Genomic DNA, 23,940 nt, shown 5'->3' with positions numbered 1-23,940 from the left:
ATTTAAAAAACATTGTATACCATCAGCATATTAACGCTGACAGACTTTAACATCAGGTCTCTTAACTTAAGCTCTTTAAGTACAAGTATATCTGACTCATGCCAACTAATTTTCCAGTCATGTTGACAATCTTAAACTTCCACAAACCCAAGCAGACGATACTCATGAGTAATTCAGTTCTAAATTGAGAATCCAACAAGATGCCAGGATTTAAGGGCAGAGGACGTGGTCAGCTGACTTGTAAAGGCATCTGGCACATTTGTGAAGAGTCTGAAGAGGTTTAAACTGAACATATAGCAAAAGGCAGGTACCCAGGCAGAAAAGAAGACATCCTCTCTTTTACTTGAACATTCTTGTATTTTCACATGATATTCGATAGACACATTAGGTAAGAGTATTTTAAAGTGACGACGACAAACAGGGCAAAGCTCTGCATATGTACGATATACTGCATTTACACAAACGGGAACCTGTAATTGGGAGATTCATGTTAAAATGACATGATGAAAGTTTTTTTATCCACAATTCACAAATATAAAGTAATGTTTTTGAAAAGGAATACACTACAGTAACGTTTCACTCAATCACAATCAGCCGAAAGACCATTAAACATGACTTACAATCACGCAGGACATTTCACTACAGTATTCATGACACAATATTCATCAACAGCTACACAATGCACAACACTTCATTATGGCCTGGTAGGAACTGCATGATATTTTTCTTCCATTTTGCAGACTGCATCTGAATTTAGGTTCAGTGAGCTACTTGGAAAAAAATGTTCACTCATCTTGAGCTTCATTTTAACATTTTAAACACCATGGTCATGGGTTTAAGCTCATATGTATTGACATTTGAGGACTTTTAACTCTTCAAAAATATATAATAAGAGTTCTTAGTTAGTTAGTTTCTTATTATTATACCCCATGGGAGATTTTGCTTCACCTTTTTTCAGGTCAGGTTTTTTTTTTTTTTTTTTTTTTTTTTGAGTAGGCTCATTTAATTTTTATTTTAATCTGAGTGATAGAGCACACTTAGACAACCCTAAAATATAACTAATGCTTGCTACAACGGGTGCTAATTTTCACTTTGAAACCCGTGGATTCACGTTTAAAGAACGTCGCAGTGTGTTTGTCCTAGTCAAGGGAATAGGTTGCAGCAAACGAGCATGGCACCTTTCCTGCCTTGGTGAGATGGATTCTTTGCTTCGACATTCAAAATAGATCTCTTCTGGGATTGAACATCATTATTGTTTATATGCAAGCACAGTAATGTGCCTACTGCTTTAGGAGGCAATGGTGTCCTGGAAGCCCCAGACCTCCAGCAGTGACACCTGGAAGGTCTCCGCACAAAGAGGAGGGTTGTCAAATGTGGCACAAGTTGCAGAGCGTCCATGGTTAAGCTCAGAGTCTATGTACAGCGCATTACCCTCACCTCCACCTGGTTGGAGACAAAAGCATGATTAGCTTTTAACAAAACAGTATTAAAGTAACACTGGCCACTCACCAATTATAATCGAATCAAAGTTTCCAGCCATGAACATGGAAGTATTTTTGGAGGTGAGGTTGAAGTGTAGGGCGGACAGAAAAGGCGACAGTTCCCCTGCAGATTTATCTGGTTGCTGCAGGTTATTACCGTTTTCCCCCTCAGTCGCGACAGAGTCACCCTCGCTCTGAGTCTTTGAAGAAGCTAATTCAGGATGGCGGATCACCACCCACTCGTAGCGCTCCATCTCTGGCTTTAGCTAGGGAGACAAACACACTTAGTGAGGCAATTCTGAATATGTTCCATTGTAGTAACATTTATACAATGGACAAATGAGGGATTACTCAAGCTATGATTAGTAAATACAAGATATTACAGATTTACATAATTTGGTGATAAAATACAGAAAAAGAAATAAGGTAGATTTTAGTTTTTGTTTTATGGTTGAAAGCGCATGGGTCCACTGTAGATTGTGGATCCTCTTCCAGGAGTTTCCGATCTGTGTCACTGAGAAAGAGGAGGGTGTTATTGTGCACAGCTGCTCAGCATGACCAATAAATAATGCACAGGAGGCTCCAGAGTCAGTGTGAAGATGCTTTGCAATGCAATGCAAACTTGTACAAACATACACACTAGCATAAATGAATACACTGCAAGGTAAGTGTGGTCATCTGTGACAAAGACCATCTGAAAAAGAAGCTGGCCGTAGAGTCAATGACCCGACAGGTCATACAATTTAAAACGTGTCTATGGCACCCTCTGGTGGCTGAGTCATGGTATTAGAAGGGTAAAGATGGCAAAACGAGTTAATATATTTTGTATTTGAGAATGAACCAACCTTAAAAACAAAGCACTCTCCAGTTCCAAAGAAGCTCAGTTTATTGCCCCCTCTCTTGCGCTCCTCCCAGTCTGTGGACAGAAAGGCTCCACACACCTGAATGAAAATATATATATACATATACATATATATATATATATATATACATATATATACATATACATATATATATATATATACATATATATATACACATATACATATATACATACATATACACATATATACATACATATACATATATATACATACATATACATACACATACATACATATACATACATATACACACACACATACATATACACACACACATACATATACACACACACACACACACACACGTATATATATATATATATATATTTATTTATTATACAAGTCAATCAATTATTTTTGTATCTCAAAACTGTAAAGCTCAATTTCAGTCTATATCGCCACAAAAGTCCCTGAAGAAGCAATATGGTCTCTTACATCACCATCGGTTGTCCGAATGAGTAGCAAAGTGGGTTCGTAGCCTTCACAGTGGGAATAGAACCTGCAATAAAATAGTGTTACAATCAAATTTGAAAGATTCTTTTCTTCAGTAGCTTCCTGTTTGTTTGTTTGCTTGTATGTATGTATGTATGTATGTATGTATGTATGTACCTGGTCAGGCTGCAGCCATGATTAGAAGTGGTGAAGAGAAGCTGTGGTTGGCACAGGGCAAAGCGCTCAGGGATCCACGACCAGATGTCCCGCATTTCCTTGGCACTCACAATCTCCGAGGAGAAAGTCTCAGGGTTAAGTGTCAGCTGCACATTCCGTCTTCAGAGAAAGACGGGAACATTTTAACAGTGTTAATTAGTGACACTTTATGTTAATTATAAGTGAATAAAAATAGCTCTAAAAGCTTTGAAAATTGAAAGATGACAGAGATATGGTGATGTAAATGTAAATGAAAACCCACCTAGAACTGTACAAACACAGTGGAAACACAGGATGAAGATAAGGATGGAGGATGAAACATAAACAGAACAGAAAAATTAGACATAAACACCATAGAAGAGTTGTTAGACACAAACATTCTACCGTGTAAACAACATGTAGATTGTTATTTGCTTTGGTTGGGACAGTGCATGTTAATGAACACACATGATGTGTAGCATGTTTAAACATGCTCAGGGGCTCAGAAGTCTCACATTAGAATTTACATCTCTCACTCATGCAACAGCATGCATGGACACTGGAGACAAGGTGGGTGAAGCGTCTTGCCCAAGGACACAACAACAACAACAACAACAGTACTGGTGTGACCCAGCATATAAAGCTCAACATAAATTTGGAAAAAATAGAAAGTTAATGTAATGTTCCTGTACAGGCCTAACTGGCCCATGGAGAATCTCTGGGTAAAACATGTGCACCAAACAGCATAGACCTGAGATTTAAGGTCTGGGTCACAAAAGGTATAAAAATGTTTTACCAGATTGCAAAATCAAATGAAAAGCTGTGATATTCATTCATTTTCCAACGCTTGTTCCCGTTAGGGGTCTCGGCTGACTGGAGTTTATCCCAGTGACTTTGGGTTTTAAAACGAAAAGAAAGTAAAGCTGTGATATGTTGAATGAATTCTTCTATCCTTCATCTATTTCCTGCTTACATTATCTACATTTATCAGGGAATCAAAATTAATGTGTTTTGCACGTTTTCTGTTAATGATGTTCTTTCCACTATCAGCCAATAGCACATCTGAAAATATTCTCGTGCACAAACCCCGCCCACCTGTTCAACCTTTGCACGGTTCTCAACCATGACCGACGATATGCCCAGTGAGTAATTGTATAAAGAAAATAAAAATATCTGCATTTTATATGATGATCTTTTTGGGAGCGAGTCCTTTCACTGTTCCCTCTAGATAACAGCTTAAAAACTAAACTAATTCAGGACCCTGTGGCTATTTATTTTCTGAACCTGATGAGCAACTAGGCACTAGGCAGCCCTTCATAATGACAAACATTCAAAGAGTCCACAGAAAAAGGAAGGCTCATTAATTTACAAACCCAATTGAATAATTAACAGCTCATGTGTAAATGTACGTTGTACAATTAATTCAGGAAATATCTCTGAAAATAACACAACGTCCGGTGGTGTCACTTAACACAGAAGTCAAGCTTCGATGTCTGTGAAACCGTTTGATAGAAATGTTTGCCATCTTCCAACACTATTATTCTGATGTGAAGACCATCTACAGCTGTGATCAAATCAAATCAATTTATTTTTGTAATGCCCAAAATCACAACAACAGTGCCTCTGAGGGCCACAAAGCATGGGTGGTGAGCGAGGGTGATCAGACTTTGTGTTGCGAGTGTTCAGTTGTGAGGTGCACTCTGGCTGATGGCATTCGATTTTTACAGAGAAACATTCTATTGGTTCATGGCCATGTTGTTTTCCTGAAAATGTGACGAGATAAGTGTGAATTTTGTGGGGGGGCGACAAATCGAATCTCAGAGATTCACAGATGACTGTGTCCTCCCTTGATGGAGACTTTCCTGTAATTTATGTTGAAACTAAGGAGGGTCAAATTAAAGTCATGCTGTTGTAAAAAGGACTCCACTAGAAGACCAAGGACAGGCATTTCATAAATACCAGTTATGGTAGTACCATAGTAACACAACATATTAAAACTTTGATTCATGATGGATAAAATGAAGAATTGTACCGTTTCTGTTTGACAGTGATTCCTCTCTGCTGCAGGGACTTCTCGTTGGTGAGCTGGAGCAGGGTGATCTCTTTGCGGCTGAACAGTCGCAGTGAGAAGGCCTTCTCCAACAGTTTCTCAGGGCTGACTGTGGAGGCAATGCCCTTTACAAAGGCCTGGATGTCAGCTCGCACCTTTTCTGAATCCTCAGGAGGTTGTGCTGCTTGGCTGGTCTGGTCTCCAGCCTTGTGCTTACGATAGAACTTTAGCAGAGCTATAGCCACGCGGTAGAGGATCTTGTAGCCCTCCACAAGGTAAATATCCAGCACTCTGACGGCATGGCTGAAAGGCAGGTCGCCCAGTATCCAGCGCTGCCAGTCACAGTAGACCTCCTGCACATCTTGTGCAGTGGCCAGAATCAGCTTGTGTGCTGGTGCACAGTACTTATTGGCAAGGTCACCAAAAGTCATGCAGCTAGATTCATAAGCCAAAAAGGTTTGGTCCATCAGTCTTTTCCCAGGCTCATTACAGGCAAGTAAACGACTGACATGCTCAAAACACTGAGCCTCATCTTGACTGAAGTGGAGCAGTAATGCTGTGACGGCTGGGAGAGAGGGGCAGTGGGAGACGTCTGGAAACTGTCCTGCCAAACAGTTCATAATCTGATGGGCTGAAGATAGAGCCTCTGCTTTTAGGCAGTACTTCGGCAATGGGTTTCCATCCACAAACTCTGGCAGAGGGATGTGGGACGAAGGTTTCTTTGAACCTGTGCTTTTCATAATGTCCCTGTAAACCTCTGCATCTGGAGTGACTGTGCGACAGGGGATGGCTTTGATGAGCTGCTGGTAGACCTGCGCTCGAAGTTTGTGGTTTTTGGCCCAGTATCCTTGCCTGGCCATTTGCTTAAACTCCTTTAGGTCTTTGCAGTCCACCTTTGTGGGACCACTGCTCTTGGCCATGTCCCCCATTTGGGCCCAGTCCACAAAGCTGCCATACTCTTCCTCAGCCATGACTTACACACGTTTGATTAGAGATGTACTCAGTTATTTCAGTCTTCCACACAAAAGATCCGTTATGACATTTTAACTCCCCATTATGATTCCTGAAACACAGAAACTGGAGTTTTAAATGTGCTAACTAAACATAAAGAACAAGAAAGAACATTGATAAAGGATAGTCACACCAAACAAGCATGCATCTGGTGTATGTCCAATTATTGTAAGAAGTGAATGGAATGCAGGGCCAGTCTGAGTAAATGTCTTATGACAAATATAAAAACAACTTCAAATGACCATTGATGAACTATAATTATGGGCAGATGTAATAGACTGGGCACTGGTCTGCATTAAAACACCAATAAACAACAAGTCCCAACAAATTTCAGTTGGAATGTGCAATTTACATTGCATCAATTGATCACATGAGAAGCAGTGTCCAAAGATTATACAGCATGTTATTTTGAAGCAATGACAGCCATAAAATGATCTGTAACAGGTCACATGATGTCAGCATATTTAAGTTAGTGCAAACAGACTGTAGGCTGTCTTTGCAGGCATGGACTTCTGCTAAAAATATATACATCGTTTTTTCTAAAGAGAAAATAAGTACATTTTTCAGAGCAAATGTGGACACTGGTGTAGTGGTTTACAATAAGTCCAATTATCAAAAAATAACAAGATAAAATATCATGCATCCTAGCAGGTGGTAGCTGTTTCCCAGTAGTCTACTTTGCAGAAATTACAAATATGTGAGTGATATAAATATGACAACACGTACAAGTGCATAGCCCATCCGTGTCATAGTTGGATAATGCTAAACGTGAAAACAACAGGACATTAAAATCTTCCTTTAGAAACACACTAAATGGCTAACATTAGCTAGCTACAGCTACCGCAGCTGTCTGCAGACATATGGTGGTGGAACGTACGAGCGAGCAGCGATATAAACCAGACAAAACTATGTGTAACCACCACATTGACATCAGCTTGTGCAGGCGCATAGTGTTGTACACAGGAAGTATTTCACCAGCAATGCAAAGCTACGCTGTGTTGCAGAGATTGTCGGATGAGAGGGAGATCTGATATTTCTGCCTTATTGTATGAAAAAACAAGTGTGTAACGCAGAAAGCTCAAGGAACAGTTTGTTACAGCAAGTGTAAAAACATAATAAATTAGTATACTCTGGTAAAACATAAAACAATAAGATGACAGACAGACCTGAATGAAGCGAGACCTCATACGTGCAGACGGGAGCGAATGAAGTCTGGCGCATGCGCAGTGTCTTCAGCCGGGGCGCGCACTCTGAGCTCACGTGCTCCTCCTCCTCCTCCTGCTCCTCCTCCTCCTCCTCCTGCTGCTCCTCCTCCTGCTGCTCCTCCTCCTCCTCCTCCTGCTGCTCCTCCTCCTCCTCCTCCTGCTGCTCCTCCTCCTCCTCCTCCTCCTCCTGCTGCTCCTCCTCCTCCTCCTCCTCCTCCTGCTGCTCCTCCTCCTCCTCCTCCTCCTCCTCCTGCTGCTCCTCCTCCTCCTCCTCCTGCTGCTCCTCCTCCTCCTCCTCCTCCTCCTGCTGCTCCTCCTCCTCCTCCTCCTCCTGCTGCTCCTCCTCCTCCTCCTCCTCCTCCTCCTGCTGCTCCTCCTCCTCCTCCTCCTGCTGCTCCTCCTCCTCCTCCTCCTCCTCCTCCTCCTCCTCCTCCTCCTCCTCCTCCTCCTGCTCCTCCTCCTCCTCCTCCTGCTGCTCCTCCTCCTGCTGCTCCTCCTCCTCCTCCTCCTGCTGCTCCTCCTCCTCCTCCTCCTGCTGCTCCTCCTCCTCCTCCTCCTCCTCCTGCTGCTCCTCCTCCTCCTCCTCCTGCTGCTCCTCCTCCTCCTCCTCCTCCTGCTGCTCCTCCTCCTCCTCCTCCTCCTGCTCCTCCTCCTCCTCCTCCTGCTGCTCCTCCTCCTCCTCCTCCTCCTGCTCCTCCTCCTCCTCCTCCTGCTGCTCCTCCTCCTCCTCCTCCTCCTGCTGCTCCTCCTCCTCCTCCTGCTGCTCCTCCTCCTCCTCCTGCTGCTCCTCCTCCTCCTCCTGCTGCTCCTCCTCCTCCTCCTCCTCCTGCTGCTCCTCCTCCTCCTCCTCCTCCTCCTGCTGCTCCTCCTCCTCCTCCTCCTCCTCCTGCTGCTCCTCCTCCTCCTCCTCCTGCTGCTCCTCCTCCTCCTCCTCCTCCTGCTGCTCCTCCTCCTCCTCCTCCTCCTGCTGCTCCTCCTCCTCCTCCTCCTGCTGCTCCTCCTCCTCCTCCTGCTGCTCCTCCTCCTCCTCCTCCTGCTGCTCCTCCTCCTCCTCCTCCTGCTGCTCCTCCTCCTCCTCCTCCTCCTCCTCCTCCTCCTGCTGCTCCTCCTCCTCCTCCTGCTCCTCCTCCTCCTCCTCCTGCTGCTCCTCCTCCTCCTCCTCCTCCTGCTGCTCCTCCTCCTCCTCCTGCTGCTCCTCCTCCTCCTCCTGCTGCTCCTCCTCCTCCTCCTGCTGCTCCTCCTCCTCCTCCTCCTCCTCCTCCTCCTGCTGCTCCTCCTCCTCCTCCTCCTCCTCCTGCTGCTCCTCCTCCTCCTCCTCCTCCTCCTGCTGCTCCTCCTCCTCCTCCTCCTGCTGCTCCTCCTCCTCCTCCTCCTCCTGCTGCTCCTCCTCCTCCTCCTCCTGCTGCTCCTCCTCCTCCTCCTCCTCCTGCTGCTCCTCCTCCTCCTCCTCCTCCTGCTGCTCCTCCTCCTCCTCCTCCTGCTGCTCCTCCTCCTCCTCCTGCTGCTCCTCCTCCTCCTCCTCCTGCTCCTCCTCCTCCTCCTCCTGCTGCTCCTCCTCCTCCTCCTCCTCCTCCTCCTCCTCCTCCTGCTGCTCCTCCTCCTCCTCCTGCTCCTCCTCCTCCTCCTCCTGCTGCTCCTCCTCCTCCTCCTCCTCCTGCTGCTCCTCCTCCTCCTCCTCCTGCTGCTGCTGCTGCTGCTGCTGCTGCTGCTGCTGCTGCTGAATGTGCTGTGCAATGCACCGTGCTGGCTCAGGTGGACTCGCGTGGGCTCAGGTGGGCTCAGCCTCAGCTCAGGGCTTAAATATAGAACATGTGTCTGGATCAGGGCCTATGGCGCCATGCCCTATTCAAATAGACTGTATTCAATTGCAGAAGTGGGTAATAATGCATTTATGCCAGTAGCTTTTTAATTATATAGCCTACGTCCTGAGGTAGTTAGACATGATAGTTTTACTCCTAGTTGAGAGTATTTTACAGTATAACAGTCGTCTTACTTGGTTTGGTGATTGGTGTGAGTAAATCTACAAGTGACTATGTTGAAAATGTTTAATTATTTGAACATTTGGTGTCTGATATGATTTAGATTTTTTCATATGGTCTGTTCTTATATTATATATTGTACGATAATATTATAACTTACTTGAGTAGCACTTTTCCAAAACAGGCTCTCTTTGTTATTCTTTTATGTGAGTAATTTTTAGACCACCACTTTCCACTCGATCAAAGTTTTATTATAAGTAACTGTACTCCTACTCTACTATTTTCTTATTTTTTGGTTACTCTACACACCTTAATAGGAAGGTTGTTGTTAATAATGTTTTTAGTTCACGTCCTTGTAATGTTTTAAAATATGTTAAATTCCTTCACACTGTATATTTTATCCTGTTTACCTTTTTGCTGAGACTGGCTGGTGTCTTGGTGGACAGGAAGTACCCGATAACAAACCCTGCCTTTGTCCACACTCAAAGTAACCATCACATCCCACCACCCAACACATGACTGTGGTTACTGATAATTCAATTGTGCAGCCCGGAAAAAATCAGGGGAAATTCAGCGGTGATCCTATGAACTCATACAGTAGACATGCCAACCGTTTGTGAGAGGGACATTCTTAATTGCATTAAATGACTCAAATGAACATGGCGCTCAGGCTTATGTCTAAAATCAGGTTAGGTGTAGGAACGAGTGGCAGTGTCATCCTTAATAATGACTCCATTCTCTTTATTTGACGCCACCTGATCTCCTCTTGACTGCATCTGCCTGATATTGCAGCCTCTGTGTCAGTCTGTGTGCGTGTGTCCTCAGAGACAGATGGGTGCAAAGCCAGTAAGCTGTAGCTTCTTATGGACATTTGAGCTCATCCAATCCTTCTCGTCTGTGACATCAGCAAACAACTTTCTACAGTAAGCCCCTCCCACTCACATAAACGTGCTGACTACAAATGCACACTCAGAACAGCATAGAGATTACCTATAGTCTTTTACCATATTACAGAAGAACATCATATCTTTGCAACATGTATTTAATCTATAAAGAGGACAATGTTCCCTATGTGGACAATAAAAGTGTACCTTAATATCAAATATGGGTTATAGTCTCCGTCCATGTAACTCATTATGAAAAAAGACAATTACATTAAAACTTTTTTTAAAGGAGAGGGTAGACTTTTCTCTTAACAAGATGACTAAAACATGGAGTGGGTTAGTTAGTCAACAGGATATACTGTAGGCTTGCGTAGTTTGCCCGTGCCTTTGACCTGACCCGTTCTTTTACTTCCGGTTTACCTCAGGTGACTCCTGATAGGATCAATACACCTCAAGTGCATGAGTGCATCAGCTTAGAATTATAATGTCCCTATCTCATTCAAAACATTAAAGATACACAGATTAGGTAGGTAGCAGTGCAGCAGGATTTTTGTATTCATATGTATAACAGTTGTTTTTTTGTGGACATTGTTTTAATTTGTTTGGTTGATTTTTCTCTCTCTCCTCGCCTGCAGGAGATGACCTAAATGAGTTAGTGAGGTGGAAGTTCTTCGCTCTCACTGAGGGCCCAGCTAATGATCTTTGCACGCAGCTCCAACAGTTGTGTCCTTCATTAGCAGCCATGGATTTCATTTGTGTTCTGGTAAGTCTAAAACAAGCAGCATTTAAGCCACATGCACCTTTTTATATGCATGTTGTAGCCTAATAGAGCCTTGATTTTCAACTAGTGTCCCAGGGAACACTAGTGTGCCTTTAGATATTGCCAGGTATGTCTTGAAAAATGTCCAATGTGTTTTAATATAATTTCCTCTTAATAAACAACTCAGTCAGGTTTTAGACCTCATCACAGCACTGAGACTGCTCTTGTCAAGGTGACAAATAACATCCGCCTGAACACTGACACGGGCAAAGCCTCAGTCTTAATTCTGTTAGATTTGAGTGCTGCTTTTGAGACTGTCGATCATGGGATCCTCTTAAAGCAGGCATGTCCAAACTAGGGCCCGGGGGCCAAATGCGGCCCTCAGACCAATTTTTGTTGGCCCTCCAGCTTCCTGCTATGTCGGCCGAAACAACAAAAACTAGTACTTTTTACTTTGAAATTGGGAAAATTCAGGCATATTGATGTTGTACCAACCTAATATTAATGTTCCAGGTCTGATTAAAGGTGTGGAGGCTCATCGCAATTACATCAAATGCAAAATTTCAAATGATTCACTTTGTCATTCAACAAATTCGACATTGTCAAGTTGTTTGTGGCCCTCTGCCCCGTTTAAGTTTCAAAATGCGGCCCTTGGTGAAAAAAGTTTGGACACCCCTGTCTTAAAGAGACTAGAGGACTGGGTGGGCATCACTGGCACTGCCCTAAACTGGTTAAAGTCCTATCTGGAAGACAGGAAGTACTTTGTTGAAATTGGTAACTGTGTCTCAGGCCCCTGACCTGTGGAGTGCCCCAAGGGTCAGTCCTGGGTCCCCTTCTGTTCAACCTTTAGTTGCCGTTAAGTCAGCTGATACGCAGTGAAAATGTGTTCTGTCATAATTATGCAGACGACACTCAGATCTATGTTTCACTGTCGGCAGGTGAATATGGACCAGTGGATTCACTCTGTCACTGCATCCAACAGATCAGTTTGTGGATGCAAAACAACTTTCTCCAGCTGATCTCAGATAAGACTGAAATTATCGTTTTTGGCCCACAGAAACAAAGAGAAAGTGTTAGCGGTCACCTCCAGAGTCTAGCTCTAAAACCTACAAATCAAGTTAGAAATCTGGGGGTAATAATGGACTTGAATTTTAACAACCACGTCAAATCAATAACAATAGCAGCTTTGTACCATCTAAAAAACATGGCCAAAATCAAAAATATAGTGTCTAAACCATATTTGGAGAGACTTATCCATGTGTTTGTCTCCAGTAGATTAGACTTCTGTAACGGCCTGCTCACTGGCCTCTCCAAACGAGCTGTAAAACAGCTGCAGTACATCCAGAACGCTGCTGCTCAGGTCCTGACTAGAACCAGGAAGTACCATCACATTAGTCCTGTTCTCAGGTCTCTGCACTGGCCCTTGTGGCTCAGAGAATAGAGTTTAAAGCAGCTCCACTTGTGGTGGCCTAGCACCAAAGTACATCTTGGGCATGTTAGTGCCATATGAACCATCTCGGACTCTGAGGACCTCAGGGACCGGCCTCCTGCTGGTGCCAGAGTCAGGACTAAACATGGGGAATCTGCATTTCAGTTTTATGCAGCTAAAATCTGGAACATTCTTCCTGAAGATGTGAGACAGGCTTCTACTCTGACAATGTTCAAATCTAAGCTAAAAACAGTTTTGTTTAGCTGTGCATATGACTGAAAGGATTTTTGTCCTCTTTTATGACTTAAATGTTTTTTAATTAGTTAATTGTATTGTATTTCTGTTTCTGTAATTTCTTTGTGATTTTAATGCATTTTCCTGCTGTGTAAAGCACTTTGAATTGCTTTGTGTATGAAATGTGCTCTACAAATAAACTTGCCTTAACACATTAGATATAATTAAATACGTTTTGATTTTAGAATTCCCTGGGCAAACTTCTGATCCAAAAGACCAAACCAAAATATGCTGAATATGGATGTAAAGAACCAGACCCTGGCATGGACAATATTTTGTACATTAGAGAACTTTCTTGTGTGATTTGTTAATATTTTAGGTTTGTCACGGAATCTTTTCAACCAAAAGGAAAAAAACCAACCGTGAGTGAAAAAAGGTTAAACACTGGTCAACAATTTGTTAGGTGTGAAAAGAATATGGTATATTGGTTCCCTTAAATAATAATTTCTGATTATGTTATTAACTTACTTAAGTTAAGTAAATAACTTTTATTTTCCATATAAATCTATTTCATGTATTTCTGCATTGGTCAGACATGATAGGATCCATGCCATACTGTTCTTTTCTGCCAGTGTTATTTCATCTAAAGACAGCTTTATTTTGTCGCCTTCTAGTGGTTGATTTCTGAGTCAAAGCCCAGGATTATTAATTGATGAGCAGGTCTGATGCATGAATAAGTGCAGACTAGATTTAATTAATAATTTATGCTTATATTTCACATCTTTAATGCTAGCTTTTCATTTGCATAACCGATTTGTATTGCTTTAATGTATGAATATATCACATCATGTTATATTTGATTCCTTGGGTATGCTGCAAATTGTTTTCAGAAAATTAAAACTAAATAGACATTTGCAATCTGTTCATTATTGCAGCCCAAGTTGTGCAGATGAGAGTGAAAGAAGCTGTCACCCAATAGCGTGGGCTTCATTGTATCTGGGTGCGCCTTAAGCTGCTCTCTGTGTATTGTTTTCTTTAAAGGGGAGTCGGGTTACCTTGACAACCACATGATGCCATGCCCAAAGGCCGTATAAGACAGAGAAAAGGCCGTGGTTGTAGACTCACTATGAATGGAGACAAGTGGAGGGAGGCAAGAATCCTTCACGGACTGGACTATATTTTATTTTAGATTCTTTTAATAAATGGTCCCATGGCTGCCACCCATTTGGAACAGAGACTAGAAGAGGTGAGGATTTGTGTTGATTTGGTTTGATTCACATGTTCAAGTCAATACTTCAATGATCTACAATATAACCAGACATTTGTGTGTGTGTGTGTGTGTGTGTGTGTGTGTTTGTGTGTGTGTGTGTGTGTGTGTGTCTGTCTGTCTGTCTGTGTGTGTTTGTGTCTCTGTGTGTGTCTGTGTGTCTCTGTGTGTGTCTGTGTGTGTCTCTGTGTGTGTCTGTGTGTGCGTGTGCGTGTGTGTGTGTGTGTGTCTCTGTGTCTCTGTGTCTGTGTGTGTGTGTGTCTGTGTGTGTCTGTGTGTGCAACTAGTATGTCTAAAGAGGAGTGATCATCAGTAGTGTGATGCAGTATTTTCTGTTGGCGGTCAGACTGACATCCACTGACCCAGGGCCATGCGGGTCCCTCTGCGACCACGGAGGTAAGGACCAGCCACATGCGCAATTTCCAAAAATGGTTCAAGCTAAGACTTTTTGTTGCAAGGTAGAAACTAACTAATTTATTTGTATTGGGTTTACCCAGTTCATTCATAAGCAATTCAAGTGATAAATGTAGTGGATGTAACGTGGAAGCAGTACTTACAGTTGTGTTAGTAATGTACAAGTACAGGCAGCAGCACTGCAGTGATATAAGATATATATCATGTTTATTGTGATGAGCATGTGCTCTTATGAACCACCAATGAAACAATAATTGCATGTGTATGGCTCCCTCTAGTGGCTGCTTACTGATGTGCTTGTGCATGTCAGTGCTCACGCTGATGCTGCAGAGCTTTTGGATTCCACTGGAGATGGCGCCAGATGAAACAACTTTAAGGTCACTTGAAGGTCAAAGTAGGTTGCACTGGTCATAAGAATTCAGTTTAAAGTGACAATTCCTTTTAAAAAATAAAGTTGTACTAGTTTAGTATCAGGCAAAACACACACAAACGCATTTAACACAATTTTAACTTTATTTCTACTGGATAATGATTTTTTGGGGAAATTAACAAAACATTTTTTTCCATTTTGTGTTCTCATCTAATTTATGACATTAGATAGGCTGTCTTGACAAGTTTCCCCAATGTTATGTGAAGCTTTGTACACAAATTGTTGTGGGACCAACACATGTTTGGCTCTGTGGTTATGTTTTCTTGTTCCTGTGAAACACTTTTCTGAGGAACGACGAGCCAGGATTCAATGATCATTTTCAGCATTCTTTACACTTCAAGTTTGGTGAAATATTATTTTTTTAAAAAAGGTTGTTTTATACCAAACATATATCTATCGTTTAAAATGGGCTTCAGAAATGTATCTTTATTTTACTAGATCAAAAGCTACTGTGAGCCCCACCACAAGTTTGTACCAATGTGATTAAACATTCAAAAGTTGTGTAGGTCTTTTGCACACATCACTGAAATGAATCCTCGGAACAACTTGCCTGTCTCACAACCGGCAGAGAGTTGTAACAGGAACCAAACTCCTGTCGCTGCCTTTAATCTTTCATTAGCTGAGTGCTTAAGGTCTTTGTGGGCATGTAAACCTCCATATATCCGACTCTCAGCTAACCAAACAGCCAGTCAAATGTGACATCACCAGTTTGTGTGATATCAACTGGTTCAAAATCAACCCTGACTCTCCAAGGTACAAAGAAAACAGTGTCTTTTAGATGAACAGGTGTAATAATGTTGGGTTTAGGGATGGTAATGTTCACTTAAGCATGCAACAGTGGCCTTATTCTATCCAGTATATTGCTCATGACATGATGTTGTGTTTTGTAGGCCATGGTTTCCGAAGCTTGGCGCTTCAGCTGAAAGATTTGAACTCTCGGGTGAACAAGCTCAGCAGAGACAGAGAAGGCACCAGGGATGACCTGAGCAAGCTCCTGCAGAGGTTTCTATCCAGTATTTATGTATAAATGACTAAATAGATGTGCCAAAAAATACTCTTTCATTGGGTGGTATTCGGAATATAGTCCTCTCCTAAAATCAGAGGAATCCACTGCAGCAAACATTAAACAAACAGTAAGGAAAAAGAGAACAGAAAGAAAACTTGTGTGCTTTTTCCTTCCCTAATCTGTGATAAATAAATGCAGAACAAATGATGCAACAAACATAAAGCTGTTCCAATCATTTTTTTTAAATCAAAGTTAAGAGTGAAAATGAAGTATTCCGAATGCAGTACTCTGATTAACCCATCTCATAGAATATGCTACAAAATACATTTTAATGCAGGTATTATTTAACTAAGAATATTTTCCAAGTATTCTTCCCTACGTCCCTTATCTAAGCTCCAGAGACCTAAGTATAAATTATAGTAAATGGCTTAAAAAGGTGGTGTACTGTGTGTTAGTTTCAGGAAAGACCAGCAGGGGTTGGTTCGTTTGGTGGAGAGAGAGATGAAGAGAGTGTCCCAGAAAATTGAACAGCTCAAACATGATCAACCTGAGGACACAGCGCTGTCCCAGGACCAGCACAAAACAAATACAGGTAATAAACATACCCAGCAAATTAAAGGTTCTTAATAATATAATAATATTCTTACGTATGTGTCATTTATCTAAACACTAAACTCTCAATCACAACAATATGTAACTTCTACCTAAACTAATTGCAAATAATTCAGTTTGCTCTTTGTGTGCATGTTTGGACAAGACGCATAGATATGTCCAAAGAGTTGAAGCCTATTCTAAACTGAAGTGGAAGAAAATTAACCTATAAATCAAAGTTTAACATCTTAAATTCCATTGCGAATTATGTCTGCTGGCTATAAATTCAGATTAGTTTGAAATCAAAGAGATTCTTTGTCAGAATTGATGTTTTGACTTCAGGCTTGTTCCAGTCATCACACCCTTAACCACAAGTTCAGCCAAATCAAATGTCTCCAAATGCTCCATGTTGTCAGCTCCAATAACTCGCTGATGCAGGGATTTTGTGTGGTCGGATGCCGCGGTCAAGACTTACATTTATATAACCGTCCACGCAGTTCAGAGCTCCATTCGAGGTTAACCACACAATGAAGTTAACAAGCTGTGATAAGGGAGGGTGCAGGTGCTTATGTGGTTTTAAATAAAGTCCCCCCGACCTGCTGAGAAATGTCAAGAAAGCGAGAGCATGTGTTGGGGTCACTCATGCAAAAAATAAAAATAAAACCAGCATAAATCAAAACTGATTGCTAACTCACCCTGTCATATTACCTCATGACCATAAAAGAGGAATTACCCACGAGGTCTTTCACCAGCTCGTTCCTGGTGCTGTTACTTGTCTCTTTTTGGTCACTGTTTTCACACCTCCGATGTTTTCCTGTGCGCTCGCTTCCGTCTTTACGGGTTGTTTTACGCAGTTCGGGCCTGTGTGCTTTGGCCGAGGCTGCCATTGTAAAAGGGAGATGTTTGGGAGAGTTTGGGAGAGTGAGCAGTTTTAACAGTGCAGATGCAGTAGTTTTAGAGTTGTTCTTACAGTAAAAGGTCTCTAAAAAAATATAAAATATAATGCTGCCCTTAATGCTTTTCAAATGAATGTTACTATTATGATGACTTGCAGAAATTACATTACTAATCTTTATTACTACATTAAATGCCATTGTTTCATGAAGTGAAACAATATTAATTCTGTGCGTATGCCTGAAAGAATTTTATCTGCATTTTATACTTTTGAGTGATTATTTATGGGTTTTTTACTTTTTATGATATGATTTGAATTTATTTGATATGGTTTTGTAGTACTTTGAGTTGCATTCATTAATTGTGCTGTACAAATAATATGTAATTGATTGATCATTTATCAACAGAGCCCAGTGAAAATTGTGAAGTGCCTTTGGACCCCGCTTATCCACTTTGTGCAGAGAAAATAGAGGTAAGTTATAGAAAAGTATAGTCAAAAGTTTAAAAGTTCCTATTAGCTAATTGGCAGCTAAATAGTACTGTCAATTTACACAATACTTTCAATTGTCTGTAAATATTGACGTGTGAGTTGCCTTGATTTGAATGTTAACTTACTGACACTTACAGTTTCTCCGGTTACACTGGAAGACAGACCCGTGCTACGCCTTTTATGGTGTTGATGGTTCCACCTGCTCATTACTGAAGTATCTCAGCCAAAGCGAGGACTTCTGCCCCCCGCAGTCTGGTCACAATATCTCTGTCCCTGTATGGCATCAGAAACCACACGCACATCCACACAAGGTATGCTGCATACTGTAAACATATTCCTGTTTTACTTTTATACAGAATATATATTTTGTCCACAGGCTGAAATGCGTACAAGTTTAGCTCCGTTGTATGAAAGCATCGGAAATAGCAGCAGTCCTGGAATTAAGTTCATCCAGTCCAGAGTCCAGAGAATGGAGCAGAGGTGGATCCAGGCTGGTCTTAATGTGAGCCAGAGGAGCAACATCACAGTCTCCAAGATACTCAGGGTACATGCTGACTTTTGTCATCTCCTATGTGCATGGATGGAGCTCAGTTTGCTAACTTTTCCTTCATATGAGCAGAGTTGAATGTCTGGGCCCTAATCCAATTACTTTAAACTGAGTACATTTAAATGCAGTGGCCACTTCATAGGTATTGTTATATTTGAAGTAAACATGAGAGCGGGGTTGCCTCTCCACTGATCTGACCTGTAACTTCTTTCCTTCCTGCTGCTGTCAGACTGTATAACAACAAACACTGCTAGCCCTGAACACGTGCAATACTGACTTAACCATGTGCAATTACTGTCGTACTCACATGCAATAGTGTCCCATCCATGTGCATAACATATAACACGTTCATGTGCATATAACATGTGCATATAACTGATGAAAATAGTGTTTATTTTACCATTATTATTAGTATTATCTTGTCTTACGCTAGCTGTTTTTCATTTTTATTTTTATCTTATTTATTTTTCCCCTCCATTCCTTATTAGGAAATGAGAGGTTTTGTCTATAGGAGTTTTGTTTATAAGAGTTCTTCTATTAAGAGTGTTTTTTTAAACTTCCTATAAGTTATCTGTCCTTATCGTCTGTATCTACCTGCGTTGCAACAATGAAATTTCCCCATGTATGGACAATAAAGGATTATCTTATCTTAACTTGGCTTGGCAATGCAGACAAGCAGGTAATGTTCTAGCCACCAGAAAAGTTGCATAGTCCCGTTTTAAGGTAGATTTTATTCAATAGTTTAGTTGGTTTGTATATGTGTGTCTCAAATAACTATTCAAAACCTCTAATTATTATAATATGTGTATTTTTCATATGGTTCAAATGTACTGTACTGCAAAAAGGGGCAGGAATTCAATACCCTTTTTGTCCTGTAGGTGCTGCTGTATCCTGGTACTCTGGCTGGGACTCTTGGACAGCGATTTGAAGCCATGGTGGAGCGAGGGGGGCCTTTGGGAGAGCTGGTCCAGTGGGCTGACCTGGGTGCCAGCCTGACCGTCCTGGGACACAATGTGACCCTGACCACATCTCAACACCTCCTCCACAGGTTTGCCCTGCTCTGTATTGTGATTCTGAAGCGGTGACTTCTGGGAATGCTGAATGAGTGTGTCCAGTCTGATAGGTGCTGCTCCAGGCCGAGGCAACTGTCCCATACAAAGACCCCTGACCTTTGACCTCATCTACACTGACTACCATGGCCTGGCGCATCTGCAAGGAGCAATGGGAATAGCTTTTCAACATTACCAGTAAGGATTTAAGTAGCATCACATGACACACAGGCTACTCAAACTACTCAAGTAAGAGTAACATCTGATTATTATCTGATGTCTGGGCTTTTAAGATGATTTAAATGACATGCAAAATACAAAATCTGATGTGAGAAGTCAGAGTGATCATGATCAGACAGAAAGCAAATTATTTTGCTGTGTAAATATAATTTTAAAATGTGATAATAATCTGATTTTTAATGTACATGTTAGTGTTTGGACATAACATCTGATTCATAATTTGAATTTAATGTAATTGAAAGGACAGAACACTAAATAGTCAACACAATTTACCAAAAGATAGAGTAAAACTAAATCATATCTCAAGGGTGCGAAGAAGGACAAATCGTAACCAAACCATAACCACAACTTTTACTCAAGAGTTCTTTTACACATCTCTCAAATGGGAATAAAAGTATGGTGTCTGAAACTACTCTGAGAAGTGCAAATTAGTACATAGTAAATGTAACTGCGTACTACCCAACTCTGTAGGTTTTCGCCACTTTTCTTAGCAAATGTTTTTATTCTAGGTGTCGATACAGAATCCTGGACTCTTTTGGCACGGAACCGGCCTTTAACTTGGGGTCTTATGCTCGCAGTCGTGAATACGTAACCCTGTGGGGAAGCTGGGGCCTGCATCCTCAGCAGTATATGACCATGTTCCGTAAGTGCAAGTTTCACCTCTAATATGACTTCAGATGTCAGAATACAGATGTGTGATGTTGTCTGACCAAAATGTCTTCAGAGTGTTCAGTTTATTATGGACGATGATGGATGACTTTGACCTGACAGGGCTTCCAAACCAGCACCTTAAACTGTCAGGGAGCTAACACTGTCTCGAGATGAGCCCAAGCTGGGATCAAATCTTCTACCCATGGCTCAAATTGAGAACAACTTTTTTTTTTTTATTCATTTATGACATGACAAATCTATATTATTTATTAGATTTGATTGCCTGGTTGATTGTGAGCGTGAACAGCTGCTCCCGGGCAGAAACAAATACTGGATAAATGCGGTTCAAATAGTCATTTCCTTTGAGCTCTTATACATTTTGGTCATGCTTATCCATATGTAGGCCTTGCACATTCCTGCATCTCTAACATAAATACTTATCTCCCACACTTTGCACAGTTTGTCATTAACCAGCTGCCTTGTCAAGTTGTATTTCATTTCGACTTTTCTGCCACACTTCATTATCCTAATTTCTTTTCAATTTGTATGACTTTATTGACAGCGCACACTCCTGATAATGCCTTCCTGGGTTTTGTGACCGAGGAGGCCTTGAAAGCTGAAGTCAAGATAGAAGCAATGGACAATAAGAAAGGCAATGTAGCAGTTGTGTACGCCAAGCAAGAATACATGTGGGAGGTAAGATATGTATTTTACTGTTGATTAAAGTTTAGTTTTGTATTTTTAAAGGTGCACTATGTAGCTTGTGTGGTGGAGGGTATGCTACCTGCTTGAAGATGTTATGGTTCTGTCTGGAATGTTCCATAGTATGGTATTAAACATGTCTGCATTGCATTTATTAAAGGGTTTTAAGGTATATTACTTTCTGTACGTGGAAAATCACCTGCATATTCCATGGAAATAGAAAATTGTTTATGAAAAGAAGTTAATATAAAGTTAAAACCATACTTCTAAACAATCTCCATGCAGATACATAGGTTTGATGCTACACAGTGGAACATTTTAGCTAAAGGAACAACATTTCCATGGAATTTTCATTATCATTTAAGCAAGATAAATAAGTTTGTAGTTTTTTGGCTAAAAAGTTATGGACTGTTGGAAACTTTTGATTGCTAAAAAAACAACACCAATAATCAAAAAACATGCACCAATCCACTTGCTTGCCTCCATATTCTGGAAAATTCCAGGCAAATCTACAACATATTCATGGAAACAAGCAGATCTCCATGAAGTTACACAGGACACCTTATTCCTTTGTGCAAATATTTCTTAGGGCAAGTCTGATTATGTGAAAGTAATCAGTGAAGAATTTGAAACCCATGCCACAGTCTACAAGCGTCCAGGAATCCCATCACAGTTACCTCACTTTGTCATAAACCACGGCCTGTTGAGTCAGGAGAACTTTGTACAACTTCTCCACAAAGCCAAGGTGGGACTATAGACACTTAATCAGATATAAATAAGCCTACAAATGATTGTATGATCTTTTGAAATCAGGTTTTTGTAGGTCTCGGTTTCCCTTATGAAGGCCCAGCTCCTATTGAAGCTATAGCTATGGGATGTGCCTTCATCCAGCCTCGATTCAACCCTCCGCACTCCTCAAAAAACAATAACTTTTACAGAGGAAAACCAACTACTAGAAAGGTACGGTCAAAAATGTACTTTTCGCCATATTTTATTGAATTTAAATGTTGTTGATGTTATTTTCCCAGATCTCTTCCCAGCATCCTTACGCCGAAGACTTCATTGGAAAGCCCTATGTTTGGACTGTGGATGTGAACAACCGCACTGCAATACGGCATGCAGTGCAGGACATTCTTCACACAGAGGTAGAGCACACTTACAGTGATAATGCCTGAAAACAAGGCTGCATATTTATCGTGTGTTTTTGCAGGTGCCACCGTTCACGCCACGAGAGTTCACCTGTGAGGGGATGTTGGAGAGGCTTAAGGCTTACATCACTCATCAGGTACTTTAGGAACCAAAAATGTTAAACTTTTCACAAATAAACAAAATGTGCCGTCCAGAGTATTTGTTGTTATCTAGGAATAATAATACAAAATAAGTTCAGTTGGAAGTGTCAGGTAAATTGTATAAAAAAGTTATGTAAATCATTTGAAAGAGTTCTTGAATGAACAAGCATTATATACCCTTATTTCTCCCTTACATCATCTATTTTCTAGAAGTGTAGGGAAACAAACACCGATATAATACTACTAGAATTTTTACTATCCAAAAAAGAGCATTGTAAATTGTAAATAAAGCTACTTACAGGGCACATGCAAACAAACTTTGTAATAAAAGGAATGCTGTAAAATTCATGGATCTTGTAAAAACGGCACAATTCATGTATATAATAAAGAGTACACAATTACCTCTGCATATTCAAGAACAGTTTTAAAAGAGGGAATATGCTTGTAATTCAAAAGGTTGTGATATTTTTAGAATTCCAAATGTGAGAAGAAATGTAAAGCAGCATTGTGTATTTCAGTTGTTAATGTTGACTGCAAAGGTGGATTTACCGCCATCTTCTTTAGACTTTAGACTTTATTCTTGTAATTCGGTTGTTAAGGTTAATGTATGCAATACGTTGGAGCAGGAGTTAAAAGACTGTAGAACACTAAGACACAGGGAGATTATAAAATCATATGCTGAAAAGATATCCTGATTTCTTGTAATCCATGGACATTGTGGATACTGTATGTTGTGCTTAAGGTGTTGTAAATGTACAAGGCGTTACAAGCTTAGGCTTCTGCCATTTCCCTTTTCAGACTTTATGCACATACTTTTTTGTATTGCTTTGGCTTTTGGGAGAATGTCTAAATAAACCCAACCAAAACAGAAAATTGAACTGAAAAAAAAACCCATAAAAAATGAAATATTCATTCTGACATTTGTATAATTTTCCGTTTAGAATTTCTGCAGTTCATCACTTCCTACATGGCCACCTAAAAGTGTTTTAAGGGTGCTGCTGAGTCCTTTGGGTGAGTCTTGTGCAAAAGTGTGCCAGCGCTCCTCTCTCACCTGCGAGCCTGCCTTGTTTCATCAAGTAAACAGTGCCACCACATTCACCAGGTAAGAGCCCGTTAACAAAGGCATTTCAAGTTGACTCTGTGGTTTATATTTACTCACAGTGATGTCGTGTGTGTTGTAGTCTGGAGTTGAACTGTTCGAGTGTGCGTGCAGAGGTCAGTCACCTGTTTCCGGCCTACAGTCCCTGGGGTCGACAATGCCACCTGCAGCTGGAGCCTCTTCTGTTCAGTTGTGCTGGATCTGACCCGTCCTTCAGAAGACTGTGCCCATGTCGAGAGTACACGCCGGGACAAGTGGCACTGTGCCCTGGCTGCTCCTAGTCAACAAGGATTCAAAAGAGAAGAAGAGAAGCCTTTGATTTGTAAAAGGTCCAGTCGACATCAACTTTATTTATGATTCATCTAAGGGAAAAGATGAACTCTGGGTGGCATATTAGTGTTCTTTTCTCAGACCTGGTGGGGCCTTTGTGCATGTTCTTCCCATGTTTGCATAAGTCCTCTAAATGCTCCTGTTTCTCCTATCACTGAAAACCTCAAAAGGCTTTACTTGGTTTAAAAATAATTGCACTTGTTGTATAGTATTTGTTATAAATAAGAAAAAAAGTTCAGTTGGCCATATCTAGTCCGACTTGACTTCTGTTTGAATGAGTATTATTTTATTATTAGATACAAACATTCACTTTCACATTAAGTCACTCTTGAGTTCAATGCATCAATTATTATTATTATTAAAAGCTATTTTGCCGTATTGTATAATTTTCAGTCAA

The 23,940-nt window shown here is 41.2% G+C and overlaps 2 protein-coding genes across 2 annotated transcripts; one reads left to right on the top strand and one right to left on the bottom strand.

Moving 5' to 3' along the window:
• Window positions 1-1,120: 1,120 nt before the first annotated feature.
• tbc1d24 (TBC1 domain family, member 24) lies at window positions 1,121-7,265 on the bottom strand. Its single transcript, XM_072456178.1, has 7 exons — window positions 7,220-7,265; window positions 5,025-6,105; window positions 2,975-3,133; window positions 2,801-2,864; window positions 2,327-2,422; window positions 1,510-1,747; window positions 1,121-1,443 (listed from the first exon to the last, which is right to left on the bottom strand). Exons 2-7 carry the CDS (start codon window positions 6,011-6,013, stop codon window positions 1,289-1,291), a joined length of 1,701 nt encoding a protein of 566 aa, XP_072312279.1. The 5' UTR covers window positions 6,014-6,105; window positions 7,220-7,265; the 3' UTR covers window positions 1,121-1,288.
• A 6,881-nt stretch (window positions 7,266-14,146) lies between these two features.
• LOC140368895 (alpha-1,6-mannosylglycoprotein 6-beta-N-acetylglucosaminyltransferase B-like) lies at window positions 14,147-23,504 on the top strand. The gene is made up of 17 exons (XM_072456058.1): window positions 14,147-14,207; window positions 14,504-14,619; window positions 15,546-15,657; window positions 16,117-16,253; window positions 17,554-17,618; window positions 17,774-17,947; window positions 18,013-18,180; window positions 19,062-19,231; window positions 19,299-19,430; window positions 19,982-20,115; window positions 20,686-20,819; window positions 21,415-21,570; window positions 21,639-21,785; window positions 21,854-21,970; window positions 22,036-22,110; window positions 23,056-23,216; window positions 23,296-23,504. The coding sequence occupies exons 1-17, from the start codon at window positions 14,182-14,184 to the stop codon at window positions 23,492-23,494; spliced, it is 2,223 nt and encodes a 740-aa protein (XP_072312159.1). The 5' UTR covers window positions 14,147-14,181; the 3' UTR covers window positions 23,495-23,504.
• Window positions 23,505-23,940: the final 436 nt, after the last annotated feature.

The sequence above is a fragment of the Eucyclogobius newberryi genome, unplaced genomic scaffold, assembly GCF_026437365.1.
Source record: "Eucyclogobius newberryi isolate DKJ021-1_F unplaced genomic scaffold, fEucNew1.0.hap1 SCAF_20, whole genome shotgun sequence".
Lineage (NCBI taxonomy): Eukaryota > Metazoa > Chordata > Actinopteri > Gobiiformes > Gobiidae > Eucyclogobius > Eucyclogobius newberryi.
Note: the sequence above shows the minus strand (reverse complement) of the source record. Positions and strands in the feature narration are given on the sequence as shown.